The 24,348-nt window shown below is 37.7% G+C and overlaps 1 protein-coding gene across 1 annotated transcript in view; it reads right to left on the minus strand.

Annotated features, from left to right (window-relative positions):
* The window catches only part of Negr1 (neuronal growth regulator 1), an 891,516-nt gene that overhangs the window by 382,352 nt on the left and 484,816 nt on the right, over positions 1–24,348 (minus strand). The window contains exon 3 of the mRNA XM_004634002.2: positions 7,033–7,158. Within this exon, the coding sequence (XP_004634059.1) occupies positions 7,033–7,158 (126 nt within the window). The remainder of the gene's footprint in view (positions 1–7,032; positions 7,159–24,348) is intronic.

The following is a 24,348-nucleotide window of genomic DNA, read 5'->3' on the forward strand; positions in this document are numbered from 1 at the left end:
TCTAAAATATAAACTGCTTAATAGTTACCATTGTCTTCTGGCCTAATTCACTTCACTCAGGGAAGACATTATCTACAGCGCATTTGTTCCTAATCTCCAGCTCCTTTAAGAAACCAAGTTCCAGAAGAAAAGAAAAAAAAAAAAAAGAAACAAGCAGATCTTTTGTGAGGTGCTTGATGATGAGTTTCTGGGTTTTGTTGGTTTGCTTGCTTTGTTTCGTTTTGTTTTATCTGGGTAAGCATTTTGCTCTGAAAATAGTGAATTATTTTTGCATCAATTCATCACATCATCAGGTCCATTGTTTGCTCTTGCATATGTGGTAAAACAGTAAAAAAGTTTTCTTGCCTACCGTATTAAAATAGCAGACATTAAAAGTTCTGAAAACAAGCAGTTTAGCCTAGACTGTTCCTCACTGGATAGAAGAAGAGGGGTTCAGAAAATGGGCAAGGAAAGCTAAAGTTATGGAGAAAACTCAGAACAAGGAGAGAATTTTAACTGCGTGTGTGAACTACTGGTATGAAATCTTATGATAAAGGTTTCACTTGTGTCGTCACGTAGATTCCTTCGTTATATAATTACTCGCTACGGGAAGCCCTTACAGAAATTCCACAAGCTCTGCAGAGAGTGAACTGGAACCATAATTTGTGATCTGACGATCTAATTGAAATGTCATCAGCATAAATTGCTGGTTTTATTGGAATTTTTTCAGTCTGACATCAGAGAGGTAAGAGCAGTGTCAAGCTGCAAACCTGAAACCTACAGGATCCTCCAAGAATGGTAGTGTTCACAGGACAGGGTGCCCACTTGGAAGGAGTACACACACAGCATGGTCATTATATCTCCCCTGGTGTTGGCCCAGCACTCAGCCGTTTCAATGACTTGTCACAAAAGTAGGACAATGGAAGTTAGGACATTATTAGGAAATCAAACTTTCTGCTTTGTATCTGGGGTGATTCGAGCTGTTTTCAGAATTACTTTAAACAATGGATTCCAGCATTGTACCTGGAATTCAGCTACCGATTTTCTTTTCCTACAGTTTTCTACTTTTTCTGATATTAGTAATTAACGTTTCCTACCTTAAGGATGTATTATTATAATTCCAGAAGTTTTAGTGGCCAAATTCTGCATGTTTCTAGTGCAAAACAACCTTTAAAAGTCAAATGTCTTTTAAAATGTCTGGTGGGGAAGTGAACAACCTTTTCTTCAAGAACAACATAGAGAAGAGCCCAAGCTCTGTGAACCATGGAGGGTCAGTTGCAACTATTTAATGCTCCTGTCCTAGAGCAAAAGTATCTGAGGCTCAAGCTTGATTGTATCAACTTGGGATCTGGCCAGGGAGTTGGTGGGACATGCTTCAGTTGTACTTGGTGGATCATAGAGACTCACCTTGGGTCACTACCTGGCTTTACATTTTCATCCCTGGCACAATACTCTTGCTCTGGTTCTGGGTTGCCATGATATTTCTGACCTGGAGGCAGGTCACCATGGACTGAATACCCTGATACCGTGCATTAAATTAAACCTTTCCTTTCCTCCGTTGTTAGTGTTATATTATGTTTCAGCAATGACAGTGTTGACTAATACAGCAGCCATACGGAAGACGTGAAAAAATAATATGCAAAGTTATAATGACGTTCTTTGCTTACTAGGAAAGGAAAATGTGGTACATTGTTCCATAATTCTGAGATTGCTTATGCACAGTTGAATGTATACTTGACTTCATTTACTCTGTTAATCCTGAAAGTGTTGTTGTGACCTAGTAAGTCTTTACGTCTTAGTCCTTACCATCTTGATTGGTAGTTTATAGTATTAATTCGTAGCCCCAATACTACACATAGACAAATCCATAGAAAACACCGAACATAGTGCAAAACACTGAAGCTCATACTGACTCCTTGGTTTCGACAGCTCTAGACTTTAATACACATGATTTCTGATATTATTTTGTGACCATTTTAAGGTTGTATAAATGTTTTATAATGGTTGACTTAACTCAGTATTCTGTATGAAGTGAAAACTCATGTGGAGTACTGAGAATTAAAAGAATCTCAAGTAAATAAAACTAAGAGAATTTATCTCCAGCTGATCTACTATACAAGAATGCCTATCAGGAATTTTAAAAATGAAGAAGAGAACTTAGAATGAGATAAAACTTCCTGGGGACAACCCTCTTGGGCTTCCCTTCTGTCCATCTCTTGAACAGAAGCTTTCTTTCTTCCAATAAATATATTCTGCTCCTTAAAAAAGAATGAGAGAATACAATGAATGAGGCAACTTAAGACATCAAATAAGAATAAAATGTTAAAAAGGTAAAAATTTTCAAATATTTGAGTTGTTAAAAATCTTACTTATGATTGAAACAAAATCAGTAATACTCCAAAATATTTTCTCACATATGTAGAAAAATATTTATGATAAATATGTTTGAAAGTGGGCAGCATAAAGAAAATAAAATTTCTGTACTTTGCTTGAACTGTAAAAGCTGGACATTCTTAGATCATACGTTGTTTTTAAAGTAATATATAAAGCAAATTCTAAAAAGCTGTGCAAATAGCCACAGTGGAAAACACTATTGATAAGGAGAATTTATTGAAAAATTTTCAAATAGCTTTCAAGGAGGCATTAAAAAAGAAACATAAGAGACAGAATAAACACAAAAATAGTGTCCTAGCTTACTCTAGCAACCCTGTTTCATATGCTGTTGGAAAGAGACTCACTTAGAATATAACAACACATAGATTTAAAAGTATAATGATGGAAAACATAAGTACTCATATCAACTTTAGGAAAAGTACTATCAACATATCAAAAATTTGATTAACAAAAAGTAAATTAATTTTATGAATTTTATAATGTTTTGATAAACATCAGCTTTTACAAAAAAAAAATTTGAAAGAACCAAATATTCAATAATAGGCGAGTGGTTAAGATGATTCTGACGTAGTTGTGTTGAGTGAGTCACTCAGCAACACAAGCAAAAAATAAATACCTTATACAGGCCAGCTTTGGGTAAGTCCAGGGCACCATGCTGAATGTAACAGGTCAGTTTGCAAATGTTACTTATCCTATGATTCCAATTAAATAACTTTCTAGAGAAACCAATATTGTAACATTGGAAAATCGGTGTTCATCAGGGTTGAGAATAGTGGTCAGAAGAGGTGCTGCCGTAAGAGAAGCACAAGAGAGTTTTCTTCCCCCTGAGGGAATAGTTCTGCATCTGATGGTGGCAGTGGCCATCTGTGAACTCAGAGCTGTACACATGCATTTCACTGCTGTCTATTTTCTAGTTTGATGCTAATCAAAAGATACTCATGACAGAACCATTGGGAGAAACTGAGGGAAACGTACACAGAGGTGTGCCAGCTTTGTCACTTCTGTCTTGTGACTTCAAAGTTTAAACTGAAATAGTCATGCTCATGGGAAGCAATTTATTTAATTAGTCCAAGCACTATATTCATTGATACAGTGAGTTTAGCTTTCAGTTTAAGTAAGATAATTATGTGCAAGGGCCTTCCCTACTACTCACTGCATGGAAGGTAGCAGACAAATGTCAGATGAAGAATGAAGAGTAAAATTAGCACGGACATCTCTTGGCAGTAATGGAATATAACTATATTGGGGCCATAAAGAAAATAAAGGACTGGTTTATATCGGAGGGATGTAGTACTGGGGGAACACCGGACAGAAAGTGCTTTCTTGTGCCACTACATTGTCTTGTTTTCACTTTTAATATCTAATTCCTAAAATCTTATAATTTTTTTTTCTAATTTCATCCTCTAGTTCTGAAAATCAAAGCTCAGAGAAGTACCTTATGCTGACGCCAGGGGATGAGGAGAAACACAATGTCTCTGGACACACAGAGTACCTTGTCAGATGCGCTCATAGACCAGGCCACTGATGACAAGGTGAGGGCTCCTTCCACATGGCAAGTGGAAGTCAAAATTGTTTTGCAACTGTCAAATTTTTTGTGTGGCTTAGGAATGGATTTCTGAAAATCTAAAGGATTGACAGGAGTTTGCTGGTTCAATAAAAAGAAAAAGTATCCTCCTGGCAAAGGAAAAATCATGTGCAACAGCAGAGAGCAAAAATTTCCACCTTGGCTAAGAGTGTACCTATGTACATTTCTATATTTAAATTCTGCATTTCTCACTTGTTCTCATTCTATAAATACATAAGTTGAAAAACTAATACAATTATGACATTCAAGTAGAGATTCTATGATGCTGTGTATTTGCAGATAGACCATTAATGAAGTATAGCTTGAAATCATTGGAAGCACTTTAGAAATGTATTCTAAATCTAGCTATTCATGTGCAATAGTTAATATTTATGCTAATTTTTCTCCTTTTCTCAGCATGGCAAGATTACAAAAACAAATCCGTGAACACTTTAATTTATAAATCCAATCTGTCTTCCTCCAGCCTCATAATGTCATCCATTATCATCATTCTAATAACTCCACTAACCAACATTCCTAATATTTAATTAAACCAAAAATATATCTGAGCACCTAAAAAAGAATGAGCACAATGACAAGAACGGCAAAAAGGAGAGTGGAATGCAAAATATTATTCTTTAAATTTTAAGAAGATGAGATTATGTGCTTCATTTTTACAAAAATTATATTGCTATATCAGATCCAAATTCCTGGAAAGACCATTGATAATCAGCTGTAAATTTGCATAATGCATTATAATTTTTAAAGCATATTTATGCCTGTTACCTTATTGAATTCACACAGTAGCCAACATACATGGTTGATCAAATGGTTGATAATTATAGTTATATAGGTGGAATATGTTCAGGAAATCTATTTAGTGAGGATGTATTGTATCTCCCAAAAATGCAGAGTGCAGCTTAAGTGATTTTACTACAAAAATCACTATATATCTATATATGTCTACAGGGTCTCACTACGTAGACTGGACTCGTAGTGATCCTCCTGTCTTCAGCCTCCTACGTGCTGGGATTACAGGCTCGCTCTTCACACCCAGTCTCATTTGCTGTCTCAGTGCACCCAGGGGCGGGGCTGCCACGGCACACCAGAATCGCATCCTTGTTGCTGTGCCTGCACTTTAGTCCACTGAACTATCTGGCCAGCCCATATATGTGTCAGTTAGATGTATTTTTTTTTCCACTCTACAATGTATGTAAACCTCAAAGCATCATGATATATGTGAAAAAATGTGTATAATTTTGTCTGTCAACTTAAAAAATAGCCAGAGATCCTTATGCATTTTTGGAAAACAAGAAACTAGTTATAGATCACTGAGGCTTGGAGAGTTGTGCAAAGATTGGCTGAATAGACAAATAAAGAAATCATCTTAAAAGCACCTGAACCTAACCACTGCTAGTCCTGAATTTGTTTTACATTTACTCCACAGGGAATAGGGTCATGAATTCCATGTTATCGTAGCAAGTTAACAGTCTTACCGCAGCTCTAGAGAGTGAAATGTTCGTGGTCAAGAGCATGCTCAAACTTCACAAATATCACAGGGTCCATAATGAGTATTTACATAGGTGTGGCTGCTTTCATGTTTGCTTTTTCTCCCATGCTTAAAAATTAGTAATACTAAGCAGGCGACATGGGCAAGTCTCATTTTAAGCGAAGGAGCTGGAAGACACTTAAGGATAAGAGATACTAACGGAAGAATCAGCAGAGGAAGCAGATATTTGAATTGCCTCTCCCCAAACCTATGTAAAATATCTCCTTCTGATTTTATGGCTAGCAAATTCAGTACATCAGTATTATTTAATAAAATTGCATCAGTGTATAACAAAGTAAAATTTGATTTATTTGAAATGAAGTAGGATCTTATCTGTTGAAAGTTTGTCTGTGTTTTGCAAGGAATGCCCCAAAGTACATAATCGGAACTCTAAGTTGTACAAAACCACTAGAGCCATGGCTGCGAAGACAGACCTGTTCTGAGTGGGTTATCACCACCTTTTTAAAATTGACTTAGTCTCATTGGGGAGGACACGGGAAAAGCGACAGAAGCCCACTAACATGTTCCATCTTAATTTCATTTATCTGTATGTATGTGTAAAAGTTGCTCACACTCCGGGTTTCTAGAGCCCTCATCAGTTAAAACTTAATTCTACCTCTAAAAGTCTTGATTCTGAACAGCAGCTTGAAATTAAAGCCAGCAACCTCACAATTTGTATAATTTCATTCTGCCTTGATTACTTTAGCAGCTCCTGCAGGCCTATTAGCAAGTGAATGTCAATTGAATAAATCCCTTACACATTGATATGAAGATTTTTTTCTTGCTATATTTCTATTTGAGTTTTTTGTTTGTTTGTTTACTGATCTATGATTATTCAGTATACTAAAAAGAAAATAACCTTGACTAGGAATCAAAACATTGTTTTGCCCCCAAGGCATGCTGAGAGGGTGACTGAGACTGGGCTTAGTGGCCCATGGCTGTAATCCCAGCATTTGGGAGGCCAAAAACAAGAGGATCACTACGAGTCCAATCTGTGTAGTGAGATCCCCTAGTCTCTGTACTAAAATACATAAAAATTAAAATGTTTTATTTTGAGCTTTTCCAGGGTATTTTATTTGACTTTTGTGAACTACAGTGCTTTTAGGTATCAAATGGAAGGTTTTTTTTGTTTTGTTTTGTTTTGTTTTGTTTTGTTTGTTTGTTTGTTTGTTTTGTGGTACTGGGGATTGAACTCAGGACCCTGTGCTTGCCAAGCAAATGCTTATTCTACTGAGCTATCTCCCCGGCTCAAATGGAAGTACTAATATGTTTATCCTGCAGATTTCAGAGCCTCAAAGCTATTTTCAGCTTTGTATTTATGAGATAGTATGGCTAGATTGTCTTAGAAATAATGTTCTAAGGAACACAAATTCTAAGGAATTTGAAAGGTCAGTTCGATGAGTTCTCATGTTGGTCATGACTAGAAAATTTAATTCTTTGAATAATATGCAAACCATTAAAAAGTTGGGCCATGTCCTGAACAAATGAGGTTATAGGAGAATAAAAAAGAGCAAAGATTGCACAGTATGCGTTTGCTGTCACTCACCTGATGGGGAGATGTGTCGCCAAGAGATAGAAGGCTCCGGCTTCCCAGTGGCCAGGCAAGTAAGCGTGACGTTGGTGCCTTCGTTGATGGTCATGTCGCTGGAAATGTCGTAAATCTTCGGGGGAACTGAAATGGCAAACACACACAGGGTCAGAAGAATTCCTAAATATTGCTGAACTGTAGTAGTTGATTCATCATATTGTGCAATAAAGGTTCGACAACAAAATGTCCTTGTATCACTTTGTCCTTACCTGAAAGATGTGTTCTGTAGGACCTCAAGACTAAAAAAGGTTTTTGGCTGGTTTTAGTTTTCTTTGATTATTAGATATAAAATACTTAAAGTTAAATGGAATATTTAAAAAAGGTTAATTAATGACTACATTAAATATTTATTGAATCATCTGTGCTTAATGAATTAGAGTATGTCAAGTTGTATTTTCTATTGAAGTATCTTTACTGTAAGGATGGATTATCTACTGAAGGCTTGCATGAAAGTGGAAATCTTTAAGAAACTTCAAATGGTAGAACCATTAGGCTTACACAGTGACTTCAACAACTGCTTGACTCATGACAAGTATAGGATCTGGAGAGAAGCTCTGAGGGTCTCAAAGCCAATCAGCTTGGATACTGTACTTATGGGATAGTAGGGCTAGATTTTTTTTTTTTTTTTTGGCATTTATGTTTTAAGGAACACAAAAACCTAAGGCAATTTAAAGGCCATTTCAATGGTTTCTTATGTCATTCATGACTATAAAATGCTAGTTGAAAGCATCTCTTTATTTAGTACCTCTCAGAGCCTTTTTTAAACCCTTGTGTACTTTGAATTTGAAATGTTTAGATACTGTGTGCTTTCTCAGGTATGAGACCATGAATGATTTTATCTAGAATTGGTGAATGAGATAGAATTTGAAAATTGATGGATGTGAAAATCTGCACATTACTTTTCAGGATTATGTTATCATATTTTTCTGGGTAATAATTTTTATTTAATCCCCAAATGTCATAGATATGAACTCTATATTCTCTGTGAGCTAGCTTTGCCTCCTAGGAGAAGATATGTAACCTCTGCTGTTCTGGGCTCTTCACTCAAAGAATGGAGACAATAAAAACTGCAACAGGGGTGAAGTATGTCAATATATGTTAAAGGATATTCAAGTGTCTCTGCCTTCAGTGTTAGCTGCCAGGATTGGGTATTGGAAGACACATTTGTGATGGATAGACTTCCACTTCTTTCGTTTTTTCTTTTTTTTTGTATGTTAGAGAAGGTTCTACAGGGTATTCAGGGTCTCACTACTAGATCAGACTTGTGGTGATCTGCCTGTTTACAGCCTTCCAAGACCTGGGATTACAGGTGTGCGCCGCCACACCCAGTCTCAGTCACCACCTCAGTGCGCCCCAAGGGCAGGGCTAGCATGGCAAGCCTGGGGATTGAATCCCTGGCCCCTGTGCCTGCTTTCAGGTGCTTTAATCTGCTGAGCTACTTGACTGGCCTAGAATTCCATTTTTCTACTGCCCTTTTCTCAGCCTTAGAATTCTTCTGGAACTTTATAACTTTGGTAGCCTGTATAATGCACTTGTGTCATGAGTTAATCTGGCTCACTTTATGCATATTATAGTATGCTGATGCCTAGTTCTAATCTAAAAAATGTCAATTAATGTGGCAATTATTAGGAAAATACCACTTTTTAAATTAAGAACTTTCCATTGTTTCATTTTGCTTCTCTTTTGTAATATATTTGGTTCAGGATCTCACTAAGCAGCTCGGACTTGTAGTGATCCTCTTGTCTTAGCCTCCCTTGAGCAGGAATTACAGGCATGCACCACCACACCTGGTCTCCATGGCCAGCTCAGTGCACCCAGGGATGGGGCTGGTGTAGCCTGTGGCACCAGGGGATCAAACCCTGGTCCGTGTGCTTGCCTAAGCAGGCACTTAGTCCTCTGAGCTATCTTGTGGGCCCTCATTCTACCTCTTTAAGTAAGAGATTTTTTCATAATTATTAAAAGCTAGTAGCTATAATCATTTGAGAGATGAATGGATTTCAAAATGTGTATTTATACACCATGGAGTACTACTCTGCCATAAAAACGATAAACTTGGGTCACCCAGAGTAAATGGAATGCATTCCAGAACATGTTCGTAAGCAAAGAAACTCAGGAACATAACCTTAGAAATGGCATAATTTCTTTTATATGAAAAAATATGTAGAGGATAGATATAGATATAGATATAGATATAGATATAGATATAGATATAGATATAGATATAGATATAGATATAGATATAGATATAGATATAGTTAGATCAGCAATAGAAAAAAAAAGGACAAGTTATTATACTCCAGTGAGGACAATGTATCTAAAAGTGAACCTTGACTTAGTACAATTGTCATGTTTTACATGTTCTTTGGTTTATTAATCCAGCTTTCAATCCGTGCATATGAAAATTAATTCATAAAGTCTTATTAGGCAAGTAAATGAGAGTAATGCTGGAGAAATAAATGGCAGGTGGATGGAGGGGAAGAAGGAACTAGAGTTGGGATATATAGAGCAGCAATTGCATATAATGAATATACTCATTATGTACTGCAAACTTGTACTAGTAAGAGTGGGGTGAGCCAGAAGCTAAAAATCTGCTGTAACTCGACATTCATATACTGTGCATATTAGCTTTTCTTTTTTTTTTCTTTAGACAAGGTCTTGCTATGCAGTTTGGACTCATAATGATTCTCCTGTCTCAGACTGCGCAGTGCTGGGATCGCAGACATTCGCTACCACGCCTGGTTTCAAGACTCACATGGTGGCCCTGGGCTTGGCATGCAGTACTGGGGTTCGAACTCAAGACCTTGTATTTGCCAAGCAGGCAGCTTAGATTGCCAAGATATCTCCCCAGCCCTAGGTTTGGATTTTAATGCAACCGCAGCTCTGCTACAAGAAAATCTGGATGATGTGATTACAAATGCAAAGTATTGACTAAGTGTAACTGTTAGTGTGATAGAGCCAAGACTGGTTCTTGGGTGGCATATTTCAACTGTTCTCAAATGACAGTTTAATTAATTGGCATTTAAAACATATCTCCAAGCAACTCTTTAGCTAGCTCTTCTCAAACACATAATAAAACCCATTCCAAACAAAAACTATTTTCACTTTAACTGAGACCGAGTGGCAACAAAGACATTAAAATACTCAAGAAGAAAATAGGAAAAAAAATGCATGATTTTCTGATAAACATAAAGGCTAACAGAAATAAGGCTAAAACATTAGCTAGTAAGGTTATGTGGATGTAGGCATAGGTTTGACATAGGAACCTGAACTGTGTATGCTTATATCCATATCTATATCTAATCCTATATTATCATATAGGATATATATGATAATATGTCATTAATATATAGTATATATAAACTCACATATGTGGATGCACATGCATATACTCATACACACATGTCACTATGAAGAAGGAAGTTATATAGCCCTTTCCTTGTTTTTTTTTTTGGTGGAACTGGGGATAGAACTCAGACACTTGCACTTGCCAGGGAAGCGCTTATTCCACTGAGCCATCTCCCGGCCCCTCTCTCCTTCCTTACAGAAGGCAGTACTCAGAGCTCCTTGTCTGGTTACTATATTTAAATGAAGCTACGCATAAACAATATAATCCTCTAAAGTACAGCGCATTATTGGGTAAATTTCAACTGATCATAGAATAGATTGTTTTCATCTTTATATGCCTACCTATATTTGAGGTGTTAATCATCATATTAAGCTAATTTTAAGCACTGATATTTTTCTATATAATCGGACAATGAAATTCCTTAGCAAGGAACTTAGATTTGGCATTTTATGATGGTAAATATGTGGCAGGTGAATTCCAAGGGTGACCTCTCAGGTCAGTGATTGCATTCGCCTCCCAGGGCCTCATGATGCAGAATGTGGCATGGTGAAAAAACATCAGGAAAGAGAATGTTAATAAGACAAAATCACCCAGGACAGCACATGCTCCTCGGAGTGGTTCACCCATCGGCAAGGAATACTGAGTAACAGGGCCGAGCAACGCCTCTGGGGCACTGTGGCTATATATATATATTTTGATTCAGGAGTCAGATTATTATTATATAATCTAATTATTGTCATAATTTGATTATATGTATTCTGATTATTAAAAGCCATTTTATATTCAGTGTTAATGACTTGCAATTTTTTTTCTGACTATTGTGGAGGGAATAAGTTTGATCCCAAAGGAAATACAAAAATTTAAAAGCATAGTCCTTGTCCTGAGAAACTTAAAATCAAAAGAAAGAAGCACATGGCAAAGTAACCAAGAGAAAGTAGATATTTGTGTGTTCTCCTTTCTCATTTTACCTGAGTAACATATCCAGCAGGTACAACTTCTGTTTCAGATCAGTAAGACTTTTCTGTAATGTTTATTTCTCCTAAAACAAATACATAGTTCATTCATCAATTTATTTGGTACAGAAAATATTTTCTGCTATATATAGTGCAGAAAATCCTATAAAAACTTCAGTACAGGACAACAGAGATGGGAGTTTGGGGAACTGGTTAGGTGGACAATACTAACAGCTGTCATGCCTGTCAGCAAAAGAAAATTTGGCATTCGAGAACTTAGTGTGTCACAGGGCATGTCAGGGTAACAGGAAATGGAAGAGGGGAGAAAGGCTTCCTCGCTGGAGGGAGCCGGGGGTGGCAACACTTCAGGCTTCTGGGTTGGCACTGGCCGCAGCCCCTTGCTCCCTATGTATCTTTTAAAACATGAATTCATATTATTTTCAAAAATATGAATTTATAAGTTTATTTAAAATATGGAGGTCTCAAGCTTTGGGCATGTTCATAATATTTCACGGTACGTGTACTTTTCCCTTTTATGAAAAATAAAAGCAATAGCAATAATTAAAAGAAAAGTGAGATGGAATTGTTAAAGTAACTTATCCTTCTAAGTGTGTGTTCCTTTTCTATAGATCTTGCTTCAAATTTTTTAAAGTGTATATAAAATGAGCCAAATATATGTTCAGTCAGCTTTAGTAATTTTAAATCATTATAAATTTTATTTTATTTTATTTTATTTTATTTCATTGATTTTTATTCCTGTATTTTAGGGACGGGTCTACAGGGTGTTCAGGGTCTCACTACTAGATGGGCTCCTAATGATTCTCCTGTCTACAGCCTCCCAAGTGCTGGGATTACAGGCGTGCGCCACCTCGCCCAGTCTCAATCGCAGTCTCAGTGTGCCCGGGGGTGGGACCAGCACCAGCATAGCAGGCCAAGGGGTTGGTTCTTTAATCCACTGAGCTATTTGGTTAGCACTCATTTCAAATTGTAAAATAAGTAGTTTGGATTATAATGTACTTTTTTTTAGTATCCATGACCAAGAGGAGAGTAATACAGAAATAAAGTAATAAAATATAGATAATTCATCTGTTATGGTTTGTATCTATATATAAGTTAAAGGTCTGCTCAAGTTCTCCAGTGCTTGTAGGTGGGCTCTTCAGCACTAGTTTGGTCGAGGGCAACTGATGCTGTATGGAGGGTGGGTGGTACTAAATCCGACCATTGATTGGTTTAACATAGTTCTGAGTGTCTGGATGGGATCCCCTTCCTGGACGTGGGTGGTACCAACTACAAGGCTTGTAAGCCTTTTTATCCCCACATGGGATAAACGCAAAGGCAGGTAGGTGCTGCTGTTTGCTGCTTGTCACTTGCTGCCTGCTTTGTCATGAACTGCTTCTCCTCTTCCATGCTCTGCCCTGAGTCAGCTGACTTTGGACTGAAACCTCTACCAACTGTGAGCTAAAATGGACTTTTTCTCCTTTAACTTGTGGGTGTCTTCTATCTTCTCCTACCAATTAGCAAAGCAATTAAGTACCATCTGAATGCAAATGTTTTCAATATGCAAGAAATAATTATACTATCATCACCAGTTTGATTATCATTGCAACTCCGTAAATAAAAGTAACAGAAAGTAAAAGTTCTCAATTTCATCAACACCATGGACTGTCTCTCCCTTAGTGGGACTCTCATGGAAGTGGGGTATAGGAATTTACAACTGAATTCATTATTAATTGTTGTGCATCACTGGTTAGAGAGACCTAAGAATAACAAAAACTTTCCAAGTAACAAGGGTTGGAAATGGATTTAAAATTTGTTTTGGAGGTGAAATCTTTTTTCTAAATTCTGCATATCCATGTGAGTGATTCAGTCTTGAGCCTTCAGACTCATACTCTGTTCTCGATTCCTTTATTGCTTGTCCTTAAACTCAGCTGTGACTCACCCTTGAGTCTTCCATTCATATTCAGTTGGCTGCAGAGGGAAGAGGTGAGACATACTTAGCTAGATCTATGCGTGTAGGTCCTCGAAAGTTAATCCAAGCCTCTGTATGGTTTCACCTACACCGAACAGTGAGACAGTCTGACTTTTCCCATTGGAGCCACCTGTCGGAGGATTCTCAGGAGGAAATGGAGTGTCATAAATAGGAGAAATCTTAAAGTACATATCCAGATCAGATCCTAATGCTCTGCATGCGGACGGCCACTTGGGATCTCCACTGTATGTGCTATAATGAGTAGCTGAGTATTTTAATGGTTTAATTATTTATTTGGTGCAGGGTCTCATTACAAAGATCATAGTGATATTCCTGACTCAGCCTCCCCAATCTCATCTGGGATTACAGGTGTGTGCCACTACACTCAGATTCAGTGGCCGGCACTACATGGGGTCAATATAGGACGTGCTACCAGGGCTTAAAACACGGTCCTTGCATTTTCCAAGCAGATGCTTAGACTATTGAGCTATCTCCCCAGCTCAGTAGCTGAATTTGAGAGTGGTTACATAGCTGCATTTTCCCCTATTTTTATTAGTGTGTGTGTGTGCATGTGCATATGCAGAGACTTGAATTCAGAACCCCACCTATGCTGAACATGCACCCTGCCACGGAGCCTCACCCCAGTCTTTGCTATCTAATCTATAAAAATAAAGTTTCTAAAAATCTGTTTGCATCCTTCCAACTTCTGGAAGTTGGAGTCATTACTCCCAAGATGATGACATTAGGAAGTGCAGCTTCACTAACTCATCATACTTCATCAAAGTGACCTCAGAGAGCTAACTAGTCCCATCTATTGCGTGAGGATGCAGTGAGAAGATATCTTAAAAATATCAACTCTCTGCTTGTCATACGACAAGCTTTAGCTTCACAGTCTTAGCTTTAATTTCTCTTACAAGTTTATCTTGTAGTCGGAACATAACGCTAACGACTTGAGAGGGCGCTATGTGGTGCCTAACCTGCCCTCAGGTATCATACAAGCAAAGAGGACTTTACTGCATGAAAGTCTACACCGATGATGTTTAGAAGATCTCAGAGTCTCTACCTCACTAAGTTACAAGACATGTGCAGCTGGCAAGGAACACTGTGATGGGAGGATGCATTTGATGGTTGTGTGGACACTTAAACTGGTTCATTAAAATCAGTTCATTGTCCCGTGGAACTCCTCAGCTCTGAGTCCCTGTAAAACAACAGCTACACATACAAGTCAATTGTGAGACATTCTTTCATTTCCTAGAGCTACAAGGTGGATAGCATATTTATTTAATCAGACCCATTAATACGCACAGATTATTGAAAAACATTAATTTAGCATTCATTGTAATGACAATATTCTTGGCACCTACACCATCTGCTTACTCAGTTACGGCATAAAATTAGAGTTGTCTTACAGACCGAGGCATGAAATATCTTCCTATTCATTTGGCATGATAAAAGGTACATTTCCAAAATCCTTTAGAGGTCTTAATATATCTATTTGACTTACGTACACTATCACAGTATCTGTTCTCAAAGCACAAATAAATAAGTAAATTAAATAAATTCTGGACCGACTAGATAGCTCAGTGGATTAAAGCACCTGTGTCGGTAGACGCAGGGACCAGGGTTCTATTCCCGGTGTGCCACGCCTGCCCTGCCTCCCCCACCCCTAGGCATGCTGAGACGGAGATTGAGCCTGTGCATGCCAGTAATCTCAGTGATTGGGAGGCTGAAAACAGGAGGATCGCTATGAGTCCAGTCTGTGTAGTGAGACCCTATAGACTGGGCACTAAATACATACATACATACATACATACATACATACATACATACACACATACATACATAAAATAAATCCAAGTCGTCATTCCTCATTGATGTCCTGCTCCATGGAACTCAACCTATCCCAACTCCCATAGAGCTCTGTGGGGCATTTAAGTTCTCCCACCTCAACCTTACCATTAAAAGCAAATAGTAAAATGTGAGATTATCAATGAGAGGTTTGGGTCGCTGACAACTTTTTATCATCTTAACGAGAGGTACACTCTTTTTGAGAATGTGCTCCTATTTGAATATGCACATCCTTCCAACTTGTGGAAGCTGAAGCTATAACTCCCACAGTGATGACCGGAGGAAGTGAAGTTTCGGTAAGTCACTGCACATAAGATTGACGTCTTTGTCCAAATGACCCCAGAGAGCTAACTGGTCCCACCTACTATGTGAGGATCCAGCGAGAAGATATTCTGGACAATAATAATAAGATCCTCACCAGCACTCAATTGGCCAGAACCTTGATCTCGGACTTTCTATCCTCCAAAGATGTGAGAAACCCATTTCTGGTTTTTGTCAGAAATCCAGGGTATGGAACTTTGTTGTAGTGGTCTGGACAAGCTGACAACGTGGGACTTATGAAAATGATCCCTAGTATCCATAGCCCTCTATCTACCTTTTTCCACTTCTAATCTTATAGTTCCATTATTACAGTAAGTCTTTGTTCTCTTTTGTTGTCAGGGGTGTTTGCTTGCCTAGCTGCTTCTTGTTTATCTTCTCTTTATAGAATATACACTGAAACCTGGGTTAGGCATCCTATGTACTTTATTTATTTAGTTTTTAATGATTTTTTTTGGCGGGGGGCTGGCTCACGATGCCTTCAGGGCAGGTCTGGCAAGGCTTGACAATATGGGGCTCGAACCACAGCATCCTGAGCCCTACTGCTTTGTCAAAGCAGTCACTTAAAGGACTGAGCTAATGGGCAGGCCCCACCTCCCCTGCGTACTTTATTCAACAGTATAAAAAAAAAAAAAAAAAAAAAAAAAAAAAAAAAGACCTGACCGATATGGAATATTCAGTAAGTATTTGTGCTTTGTTCTTTCATATGCTAGTACTTGAACATATCAGTGAAGAGCTCCCATAACATTTCACACCTTTGTGAGAATGATACAATTTAAATTCTCAGAATTTGGTGCAAATGCAATTATTATTCCATGATTACTATGTAAATTTTCTTCTCAATTCACTGAGTTTGAAGATTCGCTGTTTCTCTTAACTCTCTTAAAAATGCAGTATTCTCATATTTCTTTTCATACTACCAATTTTTGCTATGTAAACCCAGAAACATAATTGGACAACGATCATACAAATTTCTTCCTAAGACCATCACAGGTTTTATAATACTATGCATGTTAGTTCAGGTATTTTCCACTTCAAAAGGATTTTATTTTTAAAGTGGGAATATACTATATCCTATTTTCTCCTTCTTCTATGAGCTCAGAGTCTGAGTTAGTTTGGATAAACTATGTTTCTGAAGCTTTTCCAAACTGCTTGAGTCAACAAGCTAGACATAACTGTAAATCTTGGGAGAACTGCCTTTTTGTACTCTCATATCTAGTTATGGCTGGGAATAGCAAAAGAACATTCCTTCTTTCATCGGGCTGGCTCTTGCATTTTCTGTCTTGGCCAGCCCCCAAAGGTGAAGGCAGATCTCTGTCACATAACAAGTCTTCTGGAAAAGGTGCTGCTCTCAGACTGAGAGAAGAAAATATTTCATGAGTTCTTTTTTCTAAATAGGTATGCTTGTGGCTACCTCGCCGCTTCATGGCCTCCGCGTAAGCAGCAGCCGTGTTTTCTCCAGCTGATAGATGATACCTGACTTTTTATAGTTTATGACATTTCAGAGATTTCTGTGGTTTCTCCACTCATCTCATCACTCAGAGATAGTGATAAGAGAAAAACTACTCAAGCATGAGTTGTAAATGCAAACTTGCCAGAGTCGTGAATTGCCTAGTGATGGAATATGCCAGAAAAACTTAGGGGGTAAAGAACATGTTTGAGATAAATGTATCTCTCACACTTCAGTTCCAACTTAGAATCATGCTGCTTAGCTTAGTGCTTTTTTAATTTAGAAAACCTATGCAAAAGTTTTTCCCAATCTATTGAGTCCTTCCAGGGTCAACTATACTCTCATGGCAAATCAGCAGTGACCTGCTATAATTCCTTCACATATCCAGTCACTTAACGACATGTGTTGAGTGTCAAATCTATCAGGAAAGTGAATCTCAAATAGTGCATATGGAAAGAGTTAGAAACACATCCATTGCTAATGATACTAGAGTCTTAAGTAACATAAAGAGGTACACCTGAGATGTTTTAGAAACAGCTGCAGAGTCAATGTTTACTAAGGAGCCACATTTCCAGGCGATATCAACACAACACAGTTTGGAAACAGTTGGAATTTTATCAGGACGTGATTGTTTAGAAACAATAATTTCCTATATGCAGTGAAGCGTCATGGACGTGCCATGAGTTTTTCAAAATCCCAGGGTAGAAAGAGAGTTGACTCAGAGAATCTTAAGGAAGTAGGTATAAACCCTGATTTAGAGGGAACCAGAAGGATCCCTTCCTGACACTTTCTGGTTATTTCTTTAAGATCTCACTTTAATTAGGGAGGTCTTTTAGATCCTCAGAGCAGTTATTTGCCTTCAGGGCCAAAATTAACATGCAACTCTAGAAAGGAGGATGTCGTAATAGCTTTCATTTATTCAGAGCAGCATAGTGGTGTAGAAAGCACACTTTATCAGAGGTAGGAAGATGCCATGGAAACTTTGTCCCATTGCATGAGGTTTCCCTCGGGAAATCTCAGAATCCACCACACATATCAGTGACAGGTATTTAACAGTGGAGTAAAGAATGTAAGCATGCGAGAAGAATACATTTATTCAGATATGGAATTGTACAAAATTAGTAATCTTATTTTGACCACTTAGTATATAAGGATCATGCATTCATGGGATTCCAAGGAAGTAAGAGAATCCTGAATTATAACACAGATTTCTGATTGTATAAATCATAATGATTGCTAGATAGATTGGCGGTGGCAATTGAACACACAAACACACACACGCATACACACGCACAGTTTAGCATACCACAAAATTAGACATAGAAGAGTTTTAAAGGGCTACTGGTGTTAGAAAGGATAGGTTTTGGTGGTATAACATTTATGTAATAACTTTTATATTCTTATGTTAAATACAAATTAATATTTGGCCATTAAACCATGTTGAAGGCTGAAATGTAACATTGCTGTAGAAGAACTGCAATGCTTTGGGCTGTAAAATTGTTATTTTTTGCTTCCTGTTGGCTACAGGATCAATAGCCAGCCTTTCCAAGTGAATGTTTAAATGTTTATACACCAGAGTTCAAGTCCCTGCTGTACCTCAGGCTAGCTTCAGCTACACTTAGTTGGATGGTTTAAAAAAATAAAAATAAACTGCTTAAAATCAGGATCATAATAGTAGCAGCTGCATCCTCAGGCTGGAGGGCTGGAGTGAATCACAGCAGTACAGTGTATCACAGGAACTCCTCAGTGCCTATACAATTCATACCCCTTAGAAAACAAGGGCATCAGAATCCACAGGGAGAACATTCTAGCAAAAACTCCTTGGAGAACCTTAGCACGGGTGTCCATTTTCAGTGAAGAAAAATTCTTTATGAACCAACTTTGCATGTTCAAAACTGTAATGATGGTAACAATTTATTAAGAATTAATAATGAGCCTTCTTTTGGAAACACTTGGCAGGATATTTTAAGAACTTAAAAATCTTTAACCTATAGTTCCAACAATTCCCCTGATGGGAGTGTACCTTAAGGAAAGCAGGTACCTTCTCTGTGTATGCTATTCCCGTAACCCGGTAGCCAGCTCCACTCTTCATTTGGAAGCGTGTCTACAGCTGCCCTGTGGAATGGCCTTGGTGAACTTTTCCTGCCTCATCTTTGGCAGGAAATTATTTGCCATATAAAGCAGGAGAAACAGCCCAGCTGTGTCAAACTAGAATCCAGCTGCCTTCTCTGCAAACATTTCCCAGGGCTAAAAGCTTGCTTTAGGGTTTTTTAACACACAAGAGTCCCATCTCTACCCTCGGAGCCATAGAGTTTATAATGTAACACCTGTCTCTTGATTCCATGGGTAAGCCCGACCAGGTTCAATACGAATGTTCCTTCTCAGGCTGAGGGTTCTGTAAATGTGTTTTGGCACATTTTTTATATCTAAAACTGCCACAGTGTTTTTATACTTGGAGTGTATATGTGTCATTTCAGCACCATTAGAGGCATAATACCTTCTTTGTTCTGCTTTCTTTGTTCTTTGCAAATAGTATTTATTATCTCAATTATGAAGGTAATGCATATTTACTAAAAAAGAACACAGGAAATACATAAAGAATAAGGAGGGAAAATAAAATCATACATTAGGTTGTAAAGTCTAAAATCGCTCTTGGGTAGGTTCAAAACAAATGGATAGTGCTAATTTCATATGATTTAACTTAATATAATGTTATTATTTAGTAAGAATCACTATTAATAGTTCACTATATTTCACTTTGATGTTTTTAGGCATGCAGTTTTACATAGATTCAAAGGATTTCCATATGGCCCAGCAAAGTCATGAAGAGATTGCTGTTGAAGCCTTGGCTCAAAATAAGAAATGTACTCAAAAAATCTGCACTCTAGAAAATGAGCTTTGAGAAAGTCGTAAAGAAATCCAAAATGGACATTGTGGCTCTCTGGTTATACTATTGGAAATGATTCTTTTCAAAGGATATCTGCAGTGACAGTTGCTAATTATTGAGCATTGTCCTGTGCAATATACTGAGGGATCAGTGACATTTCTGCTGTGGTAGACAAGGTTAGTGTCTACAATTGAACAGAATTGTGCATAGCGTGTTGTCTAGGATTGGATGGTTCCTGCCCTCTCTTGCTGCTCAGCGGCTCCTGTGGCAGTCAGCTTGTGTGGCAGTGTCACAGCATGGCCACAAAATTCTTCAACATTCCTTCTATTGGTCTTATTGCCAAACTTTGAAGCATGTCTATAATGAAAGGCAGAGATGTCAAATAATTTATGATCATGTTATAAAACTGGAATATGGGCTGGGGAAATCACTCAGCAGTCTAAGTACATTCCTGGCAAGCACAAGGACCCAGATTTGATCCCCAGTACCCCATACCACACGCCTGGTATTACAGGTGTACTGGGCTAGTCACCAAAACTGGGCACGGTGGTGCATGCCTGTAATCTCAGTGCTAGGGAGATTGAGACAGGGAATCATTATGAGTCCAAGCTACATAGTGAGACAGTGTACCAGATAGATAGGTAGATAGGTAGATAGATAGATAGATAGATAGATAGATAGATAGATAGATAGATAAAAGACATAGGCTGAAGCAATTTTGTAAAATGAACTTCTATTTTATGTATTACCAACATGTAAATATCAAGAAAAAAAGGAAGAATAAGCTTCTTTTCTCTACTGCACTGCCTGGCATTGAATTGGAGTATGACAGTGGCAGCTTCAAACCATAAAGTTGAAAGGAAGTAATGCTGTGTGTTTTTCAAACTGGGTCATTAAAAAAATCATCTCCTGCCCTGTCTCTAAGAACACTTACTCTTGCAGGGCTAGGCCACTATGCAATCAGTCTGACCACTTTGGGACCACTGTGCTGGAGAGAACACGTAAAGTTGCCACATGTGGAAGCCACAGGAGGGACTCGGATGACAGGAAGGGAGAGTGCCTGGGAAGCATTCCAGTCTGCCCAGAACCTAATTGCACAAGCCATCCCAGTGTGGTCCCAACTATCGTATCCAAATTGCCCAAAGTAAAGTCTTAGCAGTGAGATAAATAATTGTAGTTGTTCAAACCATGACATTTTGGCAGAGTTTTAAAAGGAATAATAAAATGTTGAGCCCTTATACTACTGGTCTTCACAACTTGGGAAGTTATGGCAGAGACAGTGTGAGGCTGGCATCCAGAGAGGCAGCAGGACCAAATTTTCAGTAGAGACTTCAAACTAGCTGATTAAATTTCCTGATTGAAAATTCTGAGTTCTTATGTCAATAATTAAACAGTTGAATCCGTAGAGAGCATGAATAAGCAGAGGGAAGAGAACATATACATTTATGTGCTGTCCATGGTAAGGCCTTCAGGAAGAATGCTGAATTGAAAAGAACAGCTAAAACTAAAAAGATCCATCAAGAAAATGGAGATCTGAACTTATCAGATATTTTGATTTGAATCTAAACTTTTCATTCTGTATTATCTTTTCAGACTACCTGTGGATTTTTTTTTAACCTGCCATCAACCCAAATCACATCTATATGAGAATTACAGAAAAGTGGCTCTTACTGTAGACACTTTATCATTGCATGCTGGAAAATTTTCATAACACAGAAATCTTCATGGTGTATGAAAGTAAACAGAGCCTGTAGATTTATGTGTGTATCAAGTCTTCACCATATGCTGCATGCCCTGTGTGGTCTAGACTCAGGCAGGGACTCACTCTTCTGCCATCTCTTCCTTAAATCTCCACAGTCCTTCAGCCTGCTTTGGCCTTGGATGACATAATAAGCCAGTTTGGCAATGTGTTTATTGGTTTCTTAGGAAAGAACAACATAATCACACCAGTGTGAGGTCGTTCACTTGTCCTGAACTAACCATGACTGCATCTCCAACGTGACTACAGTTCTGCCTTAGGAAATGTTCTGGGACTGGGTTTCAGTCAGGCTTTATGTATGAAGACTAAGTCTGCTGTACCTCAAAGTCATCATTCCCATGAGTATCCAGCTTCTGCAAAAATATTTCTTGCCTACCTTTTTAAAAAACGTTCATACTTTCTTTACCAAGTTTTTTCAGGAGAACGATATATTTACTTATTTAATTAGGGTTTTAATGCTATGACGAAATGTGATCACAGAGGTATGTGCCAAAAGACACTACTGTCTTATGGTTCCATGTACAGATTGTCTCTGAAATTGGGTTAAAAGTTAATTTACCAGGCTGCTGGCCCTAGATCATTAGTCACAGTGGCCTAAGTGCATTCTCTTATAATTCAATATCAAAGAAATTGCTTTTATGGCATTAAGTATATTATATTCAAAATTATATAAATTATTGAAAGACTATGCCTACTGCCAAGATGTAAGACAGTTCACATGAATAAAGTTCGGTTTTAAATTATTCACTGGAAAAAAAGGCAGTCTCTTGACAGAGATTGTTTTATACTGAGGCTAGCTTCTGGGATTTACATTTAAATATGAATCACACAACTGAAAATTTTGGATACTCATTATTTTCCTGGCCTTGAATAAAAGAGGTTTATCTCTTTAACTCTTTAATTCCCTCAAGTGGATTAAGCATTATATACTGTCTTATGTAGAGACGTTGTTCTAATGATCATTATCAATAGAAGGAAAATTATTCTTACGTACTCTTAATTGGCTGTGATAAAATCTTATGGAGGAACCACATATAAAAAATAAAATTTGGGATGCTACTTTAGTACTTTGGATGGAAAAGAAAAACTATCCAATCAAAATATGCTTTGTTTTGGTTTAGATCTAAAACTCCCCTTCCAGTTTCCTGTTCCCAGTGGGGGATTTGTGAGGGCAGTTGGGCCATGGGGGTCCTGCACCCGCCAATGAACCTCTCCAAGACTGAGGGCACAGTGCTACGTGCCTTTGCACATAGGCCTGGTTGGAGGACTGAAGTCTCCGGGAGAGACCACAGAGTGCCGGCGAGGGTGGGTGGCCTTCCCCAGCTCCTCCTCCTGTCTCTTCTTCTGGGGAGTGAGCACTGCTTTTCCCTCACGCCCTTCTGTCATGATATTTATGCTTCAGTGCATGGACTAAACCCACTGAAACTTTGGGTCAAAATGACCCTCTCTTCCTTTAAATTGTGATTGTCATGTTCTGTATGTCCTGTATTTTGTCTTTGTGACAGTTCAAGCTCATGGTATTAAGGTTACCTGATCAATAGATTGAATATATATATATATATATATATATATATATATATATATATATATGTATTAGCTATCTAATTATATACATAATTGTGCTGGTATGGCCTGTGCATGAGTCTTACAACATCATTATGTTCCTCTGTTAAACACTTGCATATGATAATTAGGAGAAAATCTTATTATACAGAGGCTAACATCAAAAGTTTTCTCTTACTCCTTTATATAGTAATAGTCATCTGGTTTAAAAGTTTTATTTAACTCTTGCTATGAGCAGGGGACTATGATAAATGTCAGTGATTTAAAATTCAATAAAATAGAGTTTCTGTTTTCTGGTAGATTATATATTGTGGGAAAAATTGACATTGAGATAAATTAAGAACACCACGAGTCATATGGCAGTTCCAGTCCAGTTGTAAGAGAGACATGGATGTGAATCATTTTTAGTCTTAAGGGGAATTCAACCAAGCCACATGAAGATGGGAGGATGGCAGTACATATACAAAGAAAATTTTTTAAAAAATTCATATCCTCTGACTGAGTGATAGAGTGCATTCCAGGTGGAGTGACTCATGTGTGAGGTCCATAATTAGAAAAGGTCACACCATTGGTAGACCTCAAAGTCAGACACATGGCTGCCGTACTGGGTTGCACTACTTTGTTGATCTTGCCTAAAATTGTTCTGTATTCACTTTCCAACCACAGATTTTCTTTTCAAATATTTAAGAAGTCAGGTGAATGCAAGAATCATTATGCACGGCTCCTGAGTACCTTATGGGTTCATACACACAGCACAGTAAATGTTCAGAAAATGTTGATTATTTTCATCAGTTTTAAATGCTCCTTATTTGGGGAATTACACTTTAACACATTTATAAAAAACCATTCTCCTTCATATTAATTACTACATTCTGAGAAGCATAAATGCTTTATAATCTCTGCCACAGAATTAAAATAGATTTTGAATGAATTATCCCCTAGGCTATCAAATAAAAGAGAAAAAAAAAGCAGTGGATTGCTTTAGCTTCTCCAAGGAACTAGGTATGTTACATATTTTCATATCCCTGTGGAAAACAAAGTATCATGAATTTTTATTTGGCTCTGTAGATACTATCATATTCTAATTTTTAGAACTTAAAATGTAGTTAAAAATACAGTTAAAGCAAAATATATGCATTCCTTTGGGCATGTGTGTTCTATAACTACCTGTCCAACCCATT

Source organism: Octodon degus, unplaced genomic scaffold (genome assembly GCF_000260255.1).
Source record: "Octodon degus isolate 3935 unplaced genomic scaffold, OctDeg1.0 scaffold00057, whole genome shotgun sequence".
Lineage (NCBI taxonomy): Eukaryota > Metazoa > Chordata > Mammalia > Rodentia > Octodontidae > Octodon > Octodon degus.